Source organism: Watersipora subatra, chromosome 11, assembly GCF_963576615.1.
Source record: "Watersipora subatra chromosome 11, tzWatSuba1.1, whole genome shotgun sequence".
NCBI lineage: Eukaryota > Metazoa > Bryozoa > Gymnolaemata > Cheilostomatida > Watersiporidae > Watersipora > Watersipora subatra.
Window position 1 is genome coordinate 10,781,615 of NC_088718.1, and position 21,083 is coordinate 10,802,697.

Genomic DNA, 21,083 nt, shown 5'->3' on the forward strand with positions numbered 1-21,083 from the left:
TAACTCAAATTAAAACATTGTTTTTAACATTTCAAAGTTTTTATTATTTTTTGATTCTGCCAATTTGAATCGTTATGCTCGAATAAAATGAACTTTTTCAGGCAGTCAGCCGTAGTCGGCCTAAAGTTATCATTCACTTTCGATAGGATCATATCGATTCTTAGAGTTGTCTATGAAATCTGAAAAGTCAAGAACAGAGTTATTGAACATATTTTTATTAATTGAATTATGTTTATGACAGTTTATTTGAGTTATATTAGCATGTAGATTAGCTATGTTTTGGTTTGAAGGATGATACTCGCGAGAAAAAGTTCGAAATTGGAGTTTCATGGTTTTCATGTACACGACTAACTGCATATGTATAAACTAGAAATTCCACTGTCATACAGCCCACGACCAAAGAGATGGCCAGAGATATTGGCAAAAAAATAAAGGGTACTGATGGTTGAGAAATGCAATATTAGCAATCAAATGGCTCTGCAGTGCAATAGGATAACTGCAATGGTAGCTGTAATGTACTGGGTGTGGGTGTTATTATATACAACAATAAGCAATAATGAATGGAAAAGATGTTTATATTTTCCCCCTGCAATAGGAGAAATGCAATATTGGCCAATATTAGAAGTAAAATGCACTGATATTCTTAGAATAATCAATTTTATTAATATAGTAATAATAGAAAACCAATACACAATTTTGTTTACATTTCAAAACGTCATAGGTAGCAATATCGAGAAGTTGTGGTATTTATATAGGTTTTTAGAAAATTTATTTAAAAAGTGTTTGGTCATGACAAACAAAAACAATGAAAGGAAAATATTACACGTTTATATCTCTCCCTTGCAATAAGAGAAATGCGATGTTGGCCAATATTATAAGTAAAATGCACTGATATTATTAAAATAACCAATATTGTTAATATAGTAATACAGCAATAATAGAAAACCTATGAGCGTTCACGCGTCTCGAATATTTCTGCAAACTGCAGCAAAATAAAAGCTGTTATAAAAGTGTTATAAAGCTGTAGGCCTAATTTACTGTAATGTATGTAAACTGTGTACTATACACAGTTTGAAAGTTGGTTGCGTTGAATGTAGAATGGTTTTGATAAGCGATCTTTAACAGAAAGCCAGTAGGAGCATTCACGCGTATAAAACTGCAGCAAAATAAAAAAAAATGTTATCGTCATAAACGGGCGTTGTAGTTCGGCCCTAGCTGGTACGTAAGTTGTAAAGAATTTCGGCTAACGTTTTAAATAATGAAACCTTCGGTGATTGGACAAAAAACATAGGCTGATAAACGGTGTACCACAATTTCGTACCTGTAAATCGGTCTACGCCTCAAACGGTCTACGTTTATTACAAAAACCTTCGAATAAATTCGATTACAAGTAAACAGCACCATAGACTGGTGAAATGAACACGGTTTTCTCGTGAAAAACGCACTACTAAATAGTTCTACAATCGGTCGCACGGCTTTATTGGCGTTTCAATTTTCGGTCTTAACTTTTATTAAACCGAGCTTTTCAAGCTTTTTGTGGCAATTTTCGTTCAAATAAATCTGTCTATTTGTGTATAATCCGATCAGATGGGTAAGTTTAAAGATAATACCGACGGTTTACAAAGACTTGGTAACATATTTAAATAGGTTTAAATGTGTTTTGTATCGTTATTATACTTTAACGACTTTACATTCCAATGCCTAAATTTGTTGATGAAATTTCTAGCCAAGGGTTCGTCTCATTGTTGATGAATAATTTTCGCAAGTTGTGTGCACATGCATTTATCATAAAAACTCGCACACATCGCTCCGCTCGTTTGCTCGTGGGATAATATTCTGTGTATAATGTAACTGTGTATTGTATGTAATAAATAAGTAATTTTAGTCAAACTTTGTATATTTCAAAATTTTTTATGGTGCAAGTCTAACTTTGTTTCAACAAATAACAAGTTTTTTTCAAAATCAGAATTTTTTTTAAACTACCTTCTTTGAGACACAGATCGGCATGAAAAAGATGTGAGTTTTCTATATGAATGTAATATCATTTGAAAGAAGAGACTTGGCTGGTTCTTGTGAAACTTGAATGAGTAAATTATCTCAAGTCTGTCTCATGTAATAGTAATTTGAATTTTGGCAACTTGCTGAAAAATGAGCGGTATTTGGCTAATCGCCTGAAAATTAGTCGGGTGCGAATGAGTTAAAAGCTTATTTTTTTACTGTTTCCCGTTTTTTCAATTTTCAAGAATGTCGTTACACTCCTATTTCTGGTTTTTTTCTAAGGTTCTATCCCTAAATATGTGAAGGCTAAATACTTTTCACGTAGACAATTGTATTTTTTCGAGTAGGAATAGCCTCTACATTCTCTCTGTTCGGTCAGACAAAGACAGTACAATATCTCATGTTTTATGTTTGTACCAGTATCAAGAGATACCAGTATTGTCGTGTTAAAGGTTTGATAGAGATCGTCTGCTGGAATGGTAACCTTTTTTATACACACACTTCTATGCAAGAATTGGTACCATTAGTTCAACATATTCTGGATTTTCATTTTGTTTTCTCAGTTCGTATCAATTGTTTCGTTACCAAATCATCTTTTATTGTAATTGTAGCAAAACATACTTAATTTAACTATTACTTGCTAATATTTTACATTTAAACACCTTTACAGTTGTTTTATTTTATTTCTCAATTCATTTGAACTACACAAAACACTTTTCTCATGATATGAAGTTCAAAGGTTAGAATAGTAAATACTTTATATGTTAAATAAAAAATTAATTTTTTCAACCAGCATTTTTATTACCCGAGCAATGCCGGGCATTCAGCCAGTATATATATGTATATATATATATTTATTTAGTTGGTAGTTAACGTACTGTTCTCACAGATTTCATAAAAAGAAACTTTTGGATAAGTGAATAGATATGGTATTACAGTTTGTTCATGCTGCTAGCGAGCTGAAAGTTTTTAAAATCTTCAATTGATTCATCTCGATGCCGTGATGACCCTGATGTTACCGTGATGGAAGCCCCTCACACCGTCTACTCTTCACATATGTAGGTCTGGTTGGAGGTTAACTCTCAGTCTAATGTGTGGTCCATTACAGTGACAGCAGGCTGCCGGATGATCACGAAGAATCTGATAAGGAGAAGGTGAGCAAGGAATTTGAAAGGATAGACAAATGGCGTAAGATGATAAAAAACTGGGATGACTTTTCCAAGGGACGCAATCCAGCTGTGAGTCTATATATAATAACTCGAAATAGCGATGTTAGTCTACTAGTAACGTCTGGTATAATATGTTTGCCTTCGTAGTTGGCAGCTGACTGTCAGCTAAATTTGATAGTCTTGGCATGCTGACTAGCTTAAAAGCTATTATTTATATTCCTGGTAAATTACTAGGACAACAGGAGTGGCATATGATAGAAATGATAATGATTGTGGGACAAAGCTTCAAAGCCATATTTGGCACAATAAAGCATTTTTTACTTGCTGCAATTCCTAGTATGAGAACTTTATTACACAATTATTGGTTATAATTGTGTGACCGTCCCTTTAAAGATCACCTTACATAAAGTTTTTGTAGACTTTATTAAAACAAATATCGGTATTTTCCTATCATTTGCGATTTTTTTTTTGAGGTGGTCTGACTGCCAGGATGTTGAAAGATTAAAATCAACAAAACTTGATCGCTATTAAAACGCTCAGATCAAGTGATAGTGCAATAAAGAGACTGACAGAACAAAGACACGTACCGCTGCAGCTTGAATACTATAGCTTATATTAATAACGAGAAAGACGGGCAACCTCACAACTAGTGACATCATTTTAGTACCTTTTTTTTCTTCCCAGCGTTTTAAACGCGATCAAGTTTTGTTGAATTTAACCTTGAAGCATCCTGACAGTCAGATCATTTCAAATATCAAAACCATCTCAAATAGTACATAAAATACTGATCAGAAAATGGTTTAAAAGCTATCTTTAACCCTTTGAACCCTGATGGCTAGTATTCCCGAATTGCGTAGGTTGTGTCAGAAACCCTAACAACCGGAGTCCACATGGCTCTGTTTACAAATGCTGTTTTTACGTAACAGTATAAACCAATCAAATTAATTCTTGCACAGGGAGTTAGACCAGAGATTTTACTCGCATTTGTAACCATTTTCAAATATCTTTATCTATTCCCTTCATTATAATAACAATTTTGCTGGCATGATATCACACAAAGATGATACGATTCGTTTGTTGGTATGTCATAGATGATTGTGATGCAGATGAAGAATTGTATGATACTAACCCTATTTGCACAATATTTCGAGTCATAAAGCGATGATGAACATGTGCTTGATGAATATGATGCTACTGTAAATATTTTTAGAAGTTTTTAACATCGTATGAATTTTTATGGTTGTGAAGCACATTTTCCTTCTATTTGGTGTCATTTGTTGTGTGTTGCCCGACTTTTTTACCAGTGTTTACCAAGTATCATTGGATTATGAGCATATTTAAATATATTCAATACCAGTTTCAAAGATTACTATCGTTGGACAAACTGTCCAGAGACACTGGCACACATTGACAAGGGTCAAAGGGTTAAATCATAAGAGAATTTGTGTAGCTCAAATATTTCGGTCAAAACAGTCAAAAAGTTTGTGAAGTTTAATTAGAAAAATTTAAGTTACTCTAGCTATTTCTTGTCTTATGATCATGCAATTTTAGTTTTGTTTTGAATCGCAGTTTTTTTCTGAAGAGATAAAGTAAATATTGAATTCGCTAATAACAAGCTATCTAGTCAGCCGCGAGCCAGACTGAAGATACGTTGTTGTAAGCTGTCAAGCTTCAGTTATTCCACCTGCTTGTCGTAATCGAGGCTTCCTGTTTGGTTGCGTATGAAGGTTCGCGACAGTCAGGCATTTTTTTACAGCAGCGCTGATGTTCTGTTGTCATTCTATTGTACCATTAGCCTAGTGTCATAGCATCAGGTCAGCATTGTGGTAGAGGTATGTATTGTTAACACCAGGGGTGACTTTGGTATTAAGACCACTGCTATGGGATGCTGTGAAGTTTTGGCACAGAAAACGTGTAGCCACTCGGGGTTTCATTAAACAAATTAAATTTACAAAGATTACAACTGATTTTACTGCAGATTTATCAAGGTGGGATAACTCTTGTAACCTCATCAGATGATAGTTAGAGATAACGACGCGGCATGGCGAGATGGTGTCATATCCAATCATTTAAATATGTCTATGTGATGTCAATTTTTGTCAGTCAGATATTCTTGTTGTTAGTACCCTGGCAGACCCGGTGGGTCGTGAGAGACTGACAGGTGTAATAAATCTGTGTACAATTATTCCTAAATTCTGTAAGATGCTTGATTAGTGCAAGTCTTAGAGTGTCAGACTAACAAGGTTAATGTCATGTGCTTGAATCTTGTACGGTGCAATCTTTTCTCTCAACATTCTGTCTTGGCTTCGGACATACAGACAGACTTACACGGCTCTTATTATGGTAGAGGTTCTTTGGAGCTGCTTTTAAATTATGAGGCATTATAAATTTTAAAGCGTGATAAGTTTGGTCTAGTCCAGGGGTCGGCAACCTGCGGCTCCGGAGCCGCATGCGGCTCTTTCACCCCCTCGCTGCGGCTCCCTCTAACTTTGGATTTTTTTTCATTTTCTACTTTTATGCCAAGTAATTCATAAAACTTTAGAAATTTTATCACTAGATTTTGTAATATAAAATTTAAAAATCGTAATTTTGGTGATAAATCAAACATTGTTGCTTGTTATGCGTCATTATTTACGTTCTGTTACCGCATTATTAGTACCTTATCACATGATTGTCACGTGGCTTTAACTTTAACATAAAAGTGCAGAAAAAACGTACTACCGGATTCGCGCAGAGGGCGAGATCGCTATGAGATACCTTCAAATATTATGTCAACAAAGAGGTTAAACAATTAGTAATCTAGTAAGGCTGGCCAGCCACTTAGGACTGCAATATCGTCAGCAACACTACTGACAAACAGCAACACTAATACAGGTAGCACACCTTATAACAATTTATGCGCCAATAAAACGGCCAAAACTATTTTTTGTTCTTTGCAAAAGTGTAATTTTGTTTTCTCAGCAGTTAAATCATTATACATGCCACACCATTTCGTTTTATGGTGTAAACATGGTATAAAAACGTTAAAGCTAAACAAAAAAGTTACATGTAGTATTTATTTATTAATTAAAAATATCAAAGGGGGTTTGTGGCTCCCACTACATTCTTTCCTGCAGAAAACGGGTCTAAATGGCTTTTTGACTGGAAAACGTTGCCGACCCCTGGTCTAGTCACTCTAGTGGGTAAGAACATGTCATATCATGTTTGAATGATCATCTCAAGTTATTGTTACAATGATGCCTGGCCAGTTTGACCTCTGCTGACTATAATTGTTGTAACAACCATGAGTGCTGGAGAGGCACTTCATATTTGGCTAATCAGAAAACGGGCGGGAAATGTCCTAATTCTAAGCTTTCAGATATTTTGGCTGCTATTGATTTACCTCAAGTGTGGAGGAAATTTGGATTTGTCTTCTCGTTAGAGTGAGCAAACAATTTTTAAAATAGTACTTTAGTGTATACATATACTGTACGTTTAGTTATTTACTCTAGTTTGTAGGTTTAACTAAAAATGAGAGTCATAATTATTAATAACAAAAAGTACTATTTTGTTTTATAGTAATAATGATGAATAGTTTTATTGAGCTACTGCGATGTGAAACATATAATGCAGCAGTTTTTTACATACATTCACTAAATCACAATTATTTTAATTTAATAAAATCAAAGTTGTGTCTTCCTAAGCATTGTTCATGGCATACATTCTTCATCAGCGAACCTGTTGGTAGCAGAATGTGTGGGTAGATTTCGTCAAGTTCCGAGGAATAGCTTTGGTAAGCTCTCCGCTACATGCAATACTGCTGAGCAGTTGCTTCACGTCATTTCAGATTAATTAAACCTTTAATCTTTTCTGACTCTGTTAAGTTGGAGTTATCAGCTTATGTACCCATGGTGCTTTTTACTTTTATGTTTATTTTTTTATTTTCTGTAGTATTAGCTGTTTTATTTATTTTTATTAGCTGACAAAAATGTTGAACTCAGCGTCTATAATGAGTGGAGTATACAGTTCAGAGTCTATGGTACAGTATAGAGATCAGGTATACAATGATACCAAGTTCTCACTACTATATTGTCCTCCAAATACAAGTTAGTAGTGGCCAGTTAGGGAGTCAGTAGTCCAGTGCCTTGCGAAGAATCCCACATTCAAGGATTGGGATTTTGTGTGAAAATTTGCTCAAACATACAGCTGATTAACATGAAGCATGCAGTGGTATGATTGCTAATGGAGGCTCGACTGCATGTAAAGGTTTAACTTTATGTAAAGGTTTAACTATATGTAGAGGTTTGGCTGTATTTAGGGGTTGACTGTGTGTAGAGGTTTGACTGTATTTAGGTTTCACTATATGTAGAAGTTTGACTGTATTTAGAGGTTTGACTGTATGTGGAGGTTGGACTACATTGGTATTACAAGGTTAGAATTACAAATTCCTAGATTTGCGCCTCCATTGTTGAACATGTGCTCTTGGATTTTCGGGCACATGGATCATAGTGTTGCCTAAGATAGTGGACAGAGCTGCTAATGCATTCGTTTCACTACTTTTGAGAATTTCTCTAGCAAGAATGGTAAGGGAAGTCTAAGATCTTTCCAGCTATCAGATAAAGTCATCACGCGTTGTTCTCTTTGGTAGAAAATGGAGAAGTTGCGGGCCCGGGTGCGTAAGGGAATTCCTGACAGACTACGAGGAGAAATTTGGAAGCGTCTCTTACGAATTCAATACAGTATCGATCATCAAAAAGGGGTGTACGAAAAGATGAAGAAACGGGCATGTACGACCTCACCCGACATCAGACAAATAGACTTAGATGTTAACAGGACATATCGTAATCACAGGATGTTCAGGGAAAGGTTTGGTGTGAAGTACGTAAGATTATTTATCTTCAGTTTTGAAACATACCTAACCCAGCTGCCATTTTTTTCATCTTTGCGATCGTACAAGAAATGTTAGTTATTTGTGTTTATTTTGTGCGATGCAGAAGAAATGATGATTTCTGTGATAGCTGCAATGTTTAGCTACGGTATAAATAGTTTATTATCACTGACTGCGTTGATATCATTTTTGTTTCTTGTCACTGTGTTTTGAGTTTTTATTATTCCGTCCTTATGTTTGCACGAGACATTTGGGTTGCAGACAGAAGCACCTGTTCCATGTTCTCGCTGCCTACTCTATGTACAACACAGAGGTTGGGTACTGTCAAGGCATGTCGCAGATCGCTGCTCTTCTCCTTATGTATATGGATGAAGAGGAGGCGTTCTGGGGCCTCTCAGAGCTGCTAACAAACAAGAAACACGCAATGCATGGTAAGACATGATCTCAACTATTTCTATGTGGATTCTGTGTCGGTGATTTGACTGATACTGGTTGTGGTGTTTGAATAAAAATGGAGGATGTCTCTTTTGTCAAGATGAAATAATTATAATTCATCTCTTTTCTTTAATTTTTACTAAAGATGACCTGCTCCTGGTACGGATTGCTGTATCAGCACTGATACAAAGGTGATATTTGGATCATTATTGACTGATCGTTGCTTAAATAGATCTGAAGTCACTTCTTACAAAGTTATTATTGATTTTAGTAATAGTATCTTAAACCATAACTGTCACGAACAACTTTTATTGTATTTACTAGGTAAATCAGACACGCTGATTCCGATTTTGTACTCAAAATAAAGATTAGTCCACTAACCTTCAAAGTCATTTAGGCTTTTTTAAAGCGTTTCAATATCCGTTTCGAAAACAACACAATCGGCATTACAAGCTCCGCCCATAAATATGTGACGAAACCTAGCTTTTTCAGAAACGGAAGTTAGGAAAGTTTAGTCCGATTTAGAATAATAGAGATGGGTGTCTTAAAACCCATTATTATCGAAATCCAGATTGTAAAATAATTTCAGTTTTTTATGAAAGGGATATAAACTATTTAAAATTGCTCGCAGCTTGTTACATGACGTTTAAATGGGCTGGACGCCGAGAAAAATGAGCTCAAAAAGCGCGGTTTTATCACGAGCTAGCGTTGTTATCGCGCTTTCTAAATATGCAATGCTAAATAGCTTATCTACCTTTCAGAAAAGACTGATATTGTTTTTAAAGCTGGATTTAGATATTAATATATTTTAAAACACCCATCTCTATTATTCTAAATCGGTCTAAACATCTCTACGTAACTTCTGTTCCTAAAAAGCTAGGTTACGTCAAGTATTTATGGGCGGAGCTTGTTATGCCGATCGTGTTGTTTTCAAGACCGATATTAAAACGCCATAAAAAATCCTTTATTACTCTGAAAGTTAGTGGCCTAATCTTTATTTTGATTACAAAATCGGAATCAGCATGTCTGATTTACCTAGTAAATACGATAAAAGTTGTTCGTGGCAGTTATGGTTTAAACAACCGCACCAATGAATGTAAGAAAATGTAAGTTTTTATCACTCAAATATAAAGATTTATTGAACTATGATTACACTAAACCACTTTTGATTCACACCTAATTCACAGCTGATAAATTTGCTGAGCAGTTTTCATCTTTTAGTCAGAATGTAAATAATAATGTTACAATTCACTGTTACGATAAAGAAACTTATTACAACCAACTACAAATTGGAAATGGAGTGTTATACTATACTTCTATTTAGTAGCATTAGGGAGTAAAGTGAAATGACAAAATGTATATTTTCTGTAATCATTTCTTACCTTTTTAATCAGAGCCCCTCTAGTTTTTGCACCTACTTTTTAGCCACGTTATGCTTTAAATTAGTCTTATCGTACTATAAGTGTAATGTGAAACATTTTGGTATTTGAACAGCACGGAACATCAAAGTGAAAGTAAAATATTGTTTTCATAATACATGAATGAACAGCGAAGTGAAACTAAAATCTTGTCCTCATAAAACATGAATGAACACCAAAGTGAAACTAAAATGTTGTCCTCATAAAACATGAATGAACAGCGAAGTGAAACTAAAATATTGTCCTCATAAAACATGAATGAACAGCGAAGTGAAACTAAAATATTGTCCTCATAAAACATGAATGAACACCAAAGTGAAACTAAAATATTGTCATTACAAAACATGAATGAACACCAAAGGGAAAGTGAAAGATTTTTGTTTATATCAAAATGAAAGTAAAAAATTATTGTTTTTGAACATGGCTGATCAACAAAGCGAACGTGACCGGCCATAGATTCTGAGCCATGAACCCAGCTAGTATGTTTTGCAATCTTCACTCGACTTGGAGTCACTTATATGTTCATTGGAATTGCTATGTTATTTGTTGAGTGCGCTATCGTTTGGTATACAAGATGTTGTCATTTGAGGCTGCAGCTTTAGTCTAGGGTTTCATCTGTAGTTTAAGGCTTCAGCTGTAGTTTAAGGCTTCGGCTGTAGTTTAAGGCTTGAGTTATAGTTTAAGGCTTGAGCTGTAGTTCAAGGTTTCGGCTATAGTTTAAGGCTTCAGCTGTAGTTTAAGGCTTCAGCTGTAGTTTAAGGTTTCGGCTATAGTTTAAGGCTTCAGCTGTAGTTTAAGGCTTCAGCTGTAGTTTAAGGCTTCAGCTGTAGTTTAAGGCTTCAGCTGTACCTACAGCGTGAAGTTTGTATGATTTTTTAATGACAGTCTGTCAGTTACTTTATTCTTGTTGTAATGTTAATATTAGTCAGATTGGATTCTCCGTGTTTTAGGATTGTTCATACCCGGTTTCCCAAAACTCATGAGGTATCAAAACCATTTTGAGCTAGTTTTAAAGAAACACTCATCAAAGATATACAAATACATGGTATGTATTTTGTCTTGTTTGCGCCACAGTGGGTTCACTAGTCTTAAAATACTTACTACTAAAAGAACTATGTGTGGCAAAATTGGTGAGTTTTGGCCTTGCAGTTGCGGGGCTGGCAGTTCAGAACTATTCATGACTTGTGAAGGTTGTCACATCGTACAGACATCCTGCTAGTTTTACACACTTGGAAATACAGTGAAGCTTGGATAACTCAAACTTCACGGGACCGAGCGAAAGTGTTCGAGTTATCAGAGCATTCAAGTTATCAGAGCACTGTCACAAGTGCATGTATTTATCCATAGATGCATGTACATATACAAATTATATATAAATCAAAAGCATAGATTGCTTGTTGCAAGTTAAAGGGCCTCTCATGTAAAGTTTTAAAAATTTATAGCCTATCAGAAAGTAGGTATATAGATTTTTTTATTACTTGAGATTTGTTTGTTGTTTTAAGTAATGTGACTGCAGGAACGGTTTCAGATTAAAATTAGCAAAACTTGATCGCTATTATAACGCTCAGAAAAATGACATCTTCTTCTGAGCGTTTTAATCAAGATCAATTTTGCCAATTTTACTGAGTTTATCCAAGGTTACCTCGTTTTTCCTTGCTTTCGAAGAGCCATCGCAAAGCGGATGTTTGGTAAATTTGATTTTTGCAAACTTTTAGAAAAGTCGTTGACGAAAATATTTTGCCGATGGGTGGTAATAACGACGCCTAAGAACTACTAAAAGTTGATGTTTATCTCTATGGCTTGAAATAAAGTAATATTCTAAAGTGAGAACAACGGTCTTGGTAGCCGTTGGCCAAAAAACTGTTCGAGTTAATGATGTTGAGGTCGAGTTATCTGAAGCAATTTATCATTGCGTGGGAACCGACCAAACAAATCCGTTCCAGTTAACCATGTGTTCGAGCTATCCGAGGGCGAGTTATCTGAGATCGAGTTAACACAGGTCGAGCTATCCGAGGTCGAGTTATCCAAGTTTGATTGTATTTCACTTTTAGCGTTAGTTTATTCAGCTTGAACCCTTTCACTGCATCCGTTTACAAATTTAGCTGTCGACCTACCGCCAGCTATTTTACTGAAAATTGCCAAATTTGGCGCATGATATGTATACACTTTTTCAATTTCAAACCCATTCTAGAACATTTTTGTTACATATTATATTATTATATGTTGCCAACATGTTTTCCAATAGATCAAAAAAGTTATAACGTAGTTATATATTGTGCATCGCCAAAGCTATGTGAAACTACAAGTTATTACAATCCTCTATTATTACTGGGTTTCCATGCTTCCAATGGATTTGGAGTTTCTTCAACTTCGAATCATAGAAACAGTAAAATCTGAATGGATTCAACCTCATGTCACTTGGCAAAATTAGTGCGAAGGATTTCGCAAGGAGAATACTATTTGAAGTTACAGAAACACTCACTCCGGATGGATCCAAATCAATAATGCACGATTAAGCTCTCCCCAGTGGAGGTAAAAAATTCAGCGAGTTTCATCACGCTGCTACGCGGGTATATTATAACTGCTATCGCCACCAACAGGGGTTGCTCATATGACAATGATGAGATAATTAAATTTTCATTTACTTCATTACCTTATTAATTATGTAACTGAAGCTACCGATTGTACAGATTCCCACTGTATTGGCGCTGACTTCCTCCAAGGTTTAACTCTTCTGGCATAAAATTTTTTTGCTAAAAGCAATTGTCATTCATGCGACCTTTGAAGTAATAATTATATAGCAAGTAGTAAATTCTGTTGTTGTTTTGTAATATAGAAGGATATTAATATTATTAATAATACGGAAAATTCTGGTCAGGTATCCTGGCTCAGTTAGTGTAACAATTGCAGGAAGTGTGAATTGAAAAGTGACCGTGAACTGAAAGCAAGTTTATTTTAACAAGTGTGTTTTGAGGACTGCATCGCTAGTCATGGAAAAATTGATAAAGTGCAATTCCGAATCGTTGAAACGGTAAGGTGCGAGTTCATCGGCAGAGAACTCCGAATCCATTAAAAGCCTAAAAACCCAATGAATGTTCCTTACTTTTACAACACTTACTTTTACTAACCACAGAGTCAGCGCTGTCACTTTCATTATCTGAGTATTTAATTAACTCTGAATCACCTATCGGCTATAATGTCATCAACAAAAGCTATTCTTCTTCCAACACGGGAGATGTTTGTGGATGCCATGTTACGACTAAACGGGAGATGCTTGTGGATGCCATGTTACGACTAAACGGGAGATGCTTGTGGATGCCATGTTATGACTAAACGGGAGATGCTTGGGGATGCCATGTTATGATTAAACGGGAGATGCTTGTGGATGCCATGTTACGACTAAACGGGAGATGCTTGTGGATGCCATGTTACGACTAAACGGGAGATGCTTGTGGATGCCATGTTATGACTAAACGGGAGATGCTTGGGGATGCCATGTTATGATTAAACGGGAGATGCTTGTGGAAGCCATGTTACGACTAAATGGTTTGAGCACTCGAAAAAGTGTACACTTTTGGCTTGGAAACATCTGATCAAAGATTATAATTTGCTTTGCGAATATAGGCTAATTTTTTAGATAATTATTCGGACATCACTTGTCAATCCCATTGAAGTACCAAAGATCGTTAGTTAGATTATCACGAATCAATAAAATTCATTTACTATACAATCATTCTAAGTTTCACGAAGATGCATCTATGGCAGTCGATCATCGATTTTGCATAAACTCGCGTAGAGCAGTGAAAGGGTTAAAATAAGGGGTTAAGTTTTTATTAAAATATGAGTTTAGATATAATAGCTAGTCCTGCTTAGCAACACTGGCTAGATGCTACTTGGGTAAAGGGTATAAGACTTTCTATCCAGTAAATGTTGCAATATTCTGACAGACAAGAAAATAAACATTAAGCACATACCGAGGTGCTACATGTTGCTTGTGCGACGGGTATGGTACTGTATAACACTTAATAAATAAAATCTCACTATTTTAATTAAATTTTATCAGATTTCTACTTAGAGTTGGAACGTAGTGATATCACTCGAGTTGCTTTTATGTTTTAGAATGCAAATATGATACCTCCTAGTTTATACGCCATCAAGTGGTTCATGCAGTGCTTTCTAGACCGGGTAAGTCTATGAGTATTTCTATTGCTACATATGCTGAACTAAATTACCTTTATGAATTTATGAAACCATCTTAATGAGTTCTTACTTTAATCAGAACACGAGAATCATAAATTTAATGGCATCTAATGTTGCAATATTTATTATTACATTATTATTTATTATATTTATTTATTACAAATAATACTACTAGTTGATGTCAGGAGGTTTTGTTAAATTACTGCTTAACGACTAACTTGCACAAAATTTTATCAGAAAGTGTCGGTATTTTTTATCATTTTCGATTGTTTTTGATGTTTGAGGTGATCTGACTGCCAGGACATGTTCAAGATTCAAATTGACAAAACTTTATCACGATTAAAATGCTCAGATCAAGCGAAAGTACGATTATGACATCTATAGTTGCAAAGAGACCGACAGATTATGTACATGTAATGGTTGCAACTGGAACACAATAGCCGATATTAACTATTGCAACTGTAACTAGTGATGTCATTTCGCACGTGTTTTTCTTCTGAGTGTTTTAATAGCAATACATAGCGATCAAGTTTTGGAAATTTTAAACTTGAAACATTGCGGCAGTCAGATAACCTCAAACATCTAAGATAATAAAAAATGATAAAAAGTACTGATAATTTTTGATAAAATCTACTAAATTTTAGTGTAGGCTCATCTTTAAACCGTTGAAACTATTAAAATGTTGTGATGTTTTTTCTTTTATAAGTTATTGTTATTATTTATGTTTTCATACTGGCTGATGTTAAAACTAAAAATAAATGGCAAAACTGAAGGTTGGCTTAACAATGCAAAAAGACCAGATGCAACTTCTGTGATCTGTCAATATCACTGATAGTACCATTCCGCCATTGATACTCACAGACAAAATGGAGAGTAAACTTGATAGGGTTTATTTTGACCTGCTAAAACTTAATTGTCATTTTAACTGCACCTCAAGTAAACTGCGGCGTAATATTATCATCTTCAAGTATGACTATTTTGTTTTTCAATGGAGTGACTGGTCCTGTGGCACTTATCTGTTACTTGTCATTTGTAGTAAGAAAATTCAAAGATATTTAGTCATAAACTTTTGTTACCGCATTATGTATGATGGTATTCCGCTATTGTTAACTTAACCATTACACTGTGGTATTTAAAGTTGTGTTTCTATTGTAAGCACATCTCTAAATGCCAATATTGTAAGTTGTGAACGAATGAATGATGTTTATTATGGAATTTTTGACAGAGGATCAGCTATCCTACTCAAGACTCTATGACCAAATTTATAGCATCTCTTTAAAATCTGATAAATATTGTTTTTATTTTGTTTCTGTTTATGTTACATGGCGGTATAGTTGTACTTAGTATTACGAGAAACATTGTTAGTAAAGCTCTATTTTGAGAAAGCTTTTGGTCAAGTCATTGCTTTGGAACTGCCTTGGTGACTATGCGTATTTTACGAAAACCGAAACAAGCAACAAGGACAGCTGCTGTTTAATTTTCACTACTTTGTTCGTTTTATTGAACGTGTGTTGTATTTTTGGGCTTATCTTGTAAATTAGCATGATTTCAAGGGAGCAGATTAAGGGTGAAGGTGATTGTAAGAGAAAATCTTAGGCAACTGTCATTACACGAAACAGTTTGAAACAAAATGGTAGATAGTAGGAGTTATTCTCTCACAGATATTGAGAGGAGGCGACTATTCAGTCTGTGTAATTATGTTATTTAGCAACCGTGGCTGTTGTTTTGTAGACACCTTTTCCTCTGACCCTTCGACTTTGGGATGTGTTTATGTTGGAAGGGGAGCGAATTCTAATACCCATGGCCTACACCATATTTAAATTTCATGGAAGTGAGTCGTAGTTAATCCTAGTTACTCTCTACATACATTGACTGCTGCACTTATCTCAGCAGCAGTTCTGCATCATCGGTGCCGTCTGTTTTTATGTTTACAGAGAAGTTATTGAAGATGCCTATGGAAAGATTCGTAAGGTTTCTACAGCACGATTTAGAGCAAGATTTTGGGTTTAGTGACGATACAGTTATAGGAAGTCTAGAGGTTTGTCAGAGTCATCTTTGTTTCACATGGAATTGTCTGCTCTTTATTTACGACTGTGCAACTTCTAACCAGTCGCTCTATATCCTCCTTTGAGTAAACGAGCTGCATTGTTATTACAGAATTCCTTCATTTTTCTCAGTTAATCGGGGCTGGCCGTCCCCCACCCGCGAAAGTTGAAAACTTGAGAAATAGATACTAATGAAATCATGACTAATAAAGTAACTTTTTCATCAATCATAACATTTTAATCTTTTTCTTCGGTGCATTAAATAATTTCAAAGGTCAAGGGCATTTAAGAGATTTGATGAAGTGCTTCACAATCACATTGCGCCTTTACACTTCGCAAAACAAAAAAAAAACATGGAACTCTGACGAATTCTATCACAATGGTGCTTGTGGAGTGATCTTACTTGGCCAGAGTATGAGAGAAATTTGTTATTTGTGCAGTTTTTTTCTGGTTTTCTTTAATTTTCAATGAATATTTTTTATCCCACAAATTACTGAAGCCACCAAAACTTAATCATAAAGTAGCAAGGAATTACAAGGTTGTAATGTAAGCGTATTGCGTTGTGTGAGCTTATCAAACTAAATCTTTTGTAGAGTTGTGTTTCTTGGCGTTTCTTTGTTAAAATTATTTTGTTAAAAAAGACTTAACTCATTCGCACCCGACTAATTTCTAGGCGATTAGCCCAAGATACCGCTAATTTTTCAGGAAGTTGCCGTAATTCAAATTACTACTACAGAAGACGGACTTGAGATAATTTACTCATTCAAATTTCACAAGAACCAGCCAAGTCTCTTCTTTCAAATTATATTATATTTATATAGACAACTCATATCTCTTTTATGTAAATTAGTGCCTCAAAGAAGGTAGTTTCAGGAAATCTCCAATTTTGAAAAAATTGTCATTTGCTGAAACAAGGTTAGATTTGCACCATAAATGTTGCAAAATACACAAAGTTTGACTGAAATTACTTATTTATTACACACAATACATAGTTATGAGTATTATTGATACATATGAAGTTAGTCATGAACATGAAAATCATGAATCTCTAACTTTTCCTCACGAGTATCATCCTTCAAACAAAGATTTATGCCATTATAACTCAAATAAAATGTCATAAAAATGTTTGAAATAATAAAAATATGGTCAACAACTCTGTTCTTGACTTTTCAGAATTCATAGACAGCTCTAAGAATCAATATGATCCATTCGAAACTGAAGGATAACGTTAGTCTGACTGCGGCTGGCAGCCTGAAGATTGCATTTTATTTGAGCATAGCGATTCAATTTGGCAAAATTAAAAGTTGATAAAAACTTTGAAACATTAAAAATAATGTTTTAATTTAATTTATGCAGTCTTTCAATGTCTTACCACTTCTGAATCTGCATATTTACTTCTGGAGTTGAAAAAAAATTATCGCGAACGATAGAATTTCAAGTCGGCAAGGTGATTTCCGGTTTTGGTAGATATTGAGATGGGTGTACTAATTTGGTTATAACTTTTGCCAGAGACATCATAGAGGCATAATTTAAAGTTTCTCTGATTGGCCAGACGTTTTTCTTTCTAACTAATCAAAAACTATTTTCTATAATTTGAAAATAACGATGCAAGGAGTCGGTAGATTTCAGACGCGAGTTTACTCGCGTTGGGTGCTCAGCAACGTTATAAATAGGCGAGTTAACTCGCACCTGGGTGCTTAGCAACGTTATAAATAGGCGAGTTAACTCGCGCCTGGGTGCGAATGAGTTTAACCAGAGCATTTCAGTTTTGGTTCAGGTTCATCATGTACAAATTATTGCAGTTGCTGGCTTTAAGATAGTCATGCATCGGTTTTAAACCATAATTCATTCCAGAAGGCTGTTTGAAAAATTTTTTGTTTCTATTCCAAAATGATTTTTTTCATTATAATTAATATAAATAATTTTATTCTTTTTCAAGTCTAGTAAACAACTTTTTGTACAGCTTTATTTACTATTTCACACCATAAATTGTTACCCAGTCTATGACATAGTTTATTAAATTATGAGTCTTTGCTTCTGATTTAGTAATATATAATATATATTTAGTAATATATAAATAGCAGTTTGTACATTGAGCAACATATTAGTATTAACACTACGTTGTGTTTTTATTTTTTTAAAGCTAGAGAGACTCCAGTTAATTGATGCAGGGATATTTTTCATGCTCTCAAATTTGTTCTGTCATGAGAAAGCAAAGGCTAGCATGCACTACTTATGTCAAAAGGTCAAATTGATGCCTCAGTACTGACTATTACAAGCATAAAGAATAACAAAGAGTAACCAATTATTCCTTTGCATGGTTACTCTTTCGTGTGGATTCATTTTTATGCCTAAAGTTGTTTTATATGTTTGAATGAAAGCCTGATAAGATATGTATATCTCTGTAAATCACAGTGTCTGTCTTTTTGTTATATCCTGTGTCCAGTTATAGCAATTAAATTCTACCAATGAAAATTCCGCACGGTGCTGGATTTGATCTCGGGACCTTCAAACTTAGAGGCGGCGAAAATAGCCATTAAGCTACCCGCAATACAATGAATTCTTTGGGCAAATAGTCATTACATTGATTATGATACTCAAGCTTAAACTTTAAAAAATCACTATCCTGCATACGAATGGTCGGAATTGTCTGCTTTTTAGAGTCGTGTGACTTACTTGGTGTCAACTATAAATATAGCATTATCTCCGCTTAGTTTTTGCGTGTTTAGAAAAAATAATGTTCTAAGAAATAAGTGGTGGCCAAATTTGACATGCCTTCTTAGTTTAAAATTCTGTAGCGTATTTACACACATGAAAACCTCGACTTCTTATGAATTTTTGCCATTATAGGTTAGCATTGATAAACGACCTTGGGTGGTGGTGTTATTATTATCCAATCACGGTGCTGGAATTTGATTTGATACTTGATAAAAGAGGTGACCTTTGTGACTGGCATGTAACAGGTAGATCACTGCTTCTCTTGCAGTAATGTAACTTAAAGGTTGACTTGCAACAAAATTCACATTACAGTTATTTGGTATCAAAAGATTCACCATGTCTTACTCTGTTGTGTTGTAAGTGCCAAATATGTGGAAATGTGATTACAAACTCTTAAAAGCTAAAAAACGAACAGAAAATCGCAGCCACACAAGACCGCCGTAGATTGGATTCTCTTTCCAAAACGGCTCAAATGTGATGTAGTTGTGAGAGATGGTTTCTGTTTACACTTTCATGCAACCTTATTCATCGAAATATTTTCACAAATATACTTCACACATTCAATAAAACCATGTCTATTGTTCTTACGCGTCTGTTTTATCGTCATCGTAATGCTGTCACTTTTAGCAGTGATATCTTATAACTTACCGCTACTTTACAGTTTTGTTTCGGCCTGGTCTAATCGGCAAGTCGTAATCTGATCATGTGACCCAATACTTCGCAAATAATTTCTGCAGCACTTTTTGATTCTCACAAGTGACCAACGGGCTCGTCATGATTATCAGACAATGATATGTACTCCTTCAAGCTAAGGCTAAAAAATTAAACGAATTTTTACGGTAAGTTCTAAGATATCACTGCTAAAAGTGACAGCATTACGATGACAATAAAACAGACGTGTAAGAACAATAGACATAGTTTTATTGAATGCCTGAAGTATATTTGTGAAAATATTTCGACGAATAAGGTTGCAAGAAAGTGTAAACAAAAAACATCTCTCACAACTACATCACATTTGAGCCGTTTTGGAAAGGGAATCCAAACTACAGCGGTCTCTTGTGGCTGCGATTTTCTGTTCGTTTTTTAGCTTTTAAGAGCTTGTTATCACATTTCCACATATTTTGCACCTACAACGCAACAGAGTAAGACATGGTGAATCTTTTCATATCAAATAACTTTAATGTGAATTTTATTGCAAGTCAACCTTTAATAAATCATCAAAGCATCTGCTTATTTGTTGAGTTTAAAATGGGAAAACTCTAGCAATAGTTATGTTAGTGCACATTGTTGACAAGTTCAGGATGTTATAGCTGCCTCCCCACTTCATGCAGAAGGATTAAATGGTTTGAGGACAAATGGATACATTTTTAGTAATTGCCACAATCTGTTTAAACGAATTTGTGCTATTGTCTACATTATCGCTTTTATTCTTTTCTATTTTTGTTTTTCCAAATACTAGTATGCTTGAGGCGACCAAGTGGTGTAGTGGTAGTATGCTTACCATTGAATCTGATCCCCTCGGTTTGATATCTGCGCGAGGCAATCTTTTTTCTAACACTTTTAGCATGGTTGTGGATGGACGTACCCAGCTCTTATTATAGTAAAGATAAAACTTTCCTTTTTCTTATTTTTGCTTGCTAGATTTTTGAGCCACTCTGCTTACAAGGGACTGTTGTTGGTACATATTTTAGCCAAACAGAGAAGAGCTGAAACGATCGAGGATGGATGTACCGCCGCCAGGAAATCCAGAAGAGGAACAGCCTCAGAAGCCGTTTGGCTGTGTCACCTACCCGACTGAAGAGGAACTGCTCGCACGGCAAAGTGGGCAACTGCATCTCAATGATGATGTGGTAGGTAATATTTACTAACCAATGTGTGAGTCACTTGTGTTGTAACATTGGTGTAACTATTCCCTGGTATGAAGCACTTGCTTTGCCATTACACAATTATGCAAAGATTCAGCCAATGCAGCAAAAATCCACAATTAATTGCCGATCAGAGTATGATACACGTATAACCAGTGAGCTATGACAGTAAGATTTAAGTGTCAAGGACACTTTAAAGAGCTCGAGCTATTCTTCGGGACAAACTGAGTATAACAAGAAGTTGCCAACCGGCTATTTAAACAAGCAAATGTCGGTAAGCAATTTTAACAAGCAAATGTCAAAAATAATTTATCATCAAGCAATTTTAGCAAGCATTTGTAAACAAGCCATTTTGACAAGCAAATGTC

At 35.0% G+C, this 21,083-nt stretch overlaps 1 protein-coding gene across 1 annotated transcript in view; it reads left to right on the forward strand.

The window, feature by feature from the left end:
* LOC137408243 (USP6 N-terminal-like protein) overlaps positions 1-21,083 on the forward strand; it is a 51,712-nt gene that overhangs the window by 23,748 nt on the left and 6,881 nt on the right. Inside the window, exons 5-12 of the mRNA XM_068094671.1 lie at positions 3,107-3,236; positions 7,795-8,024; positions 8,296-8,465; positions 10,838-10,932; positions 14,007-14,072; positions 15,819-15,918; positions 16,022-16,125; positions 20,542-20,700. Of these exons, the coding sequence (XP_067950772.1) occupies positions 3,107-3,236; positions 7,795-8,024; positions 8,296-8,465; positions 10,838-10,932; positions 14,007-14,072; positions 15,819-15,918; positions 16,022-16,125; positions 20,542-20,700 (1,054 nt within the window). The remainder of the gene's footprint in view (positions 1-3,106; positions 3,237-7,794; positions 8,025-8,295; positions 8,466-10,837; positions 10,933-14,006; positions 14,073-15,818; positions 15,919-16,021; positions 16,126-20,541; positions 20,701-21,083) is intronic.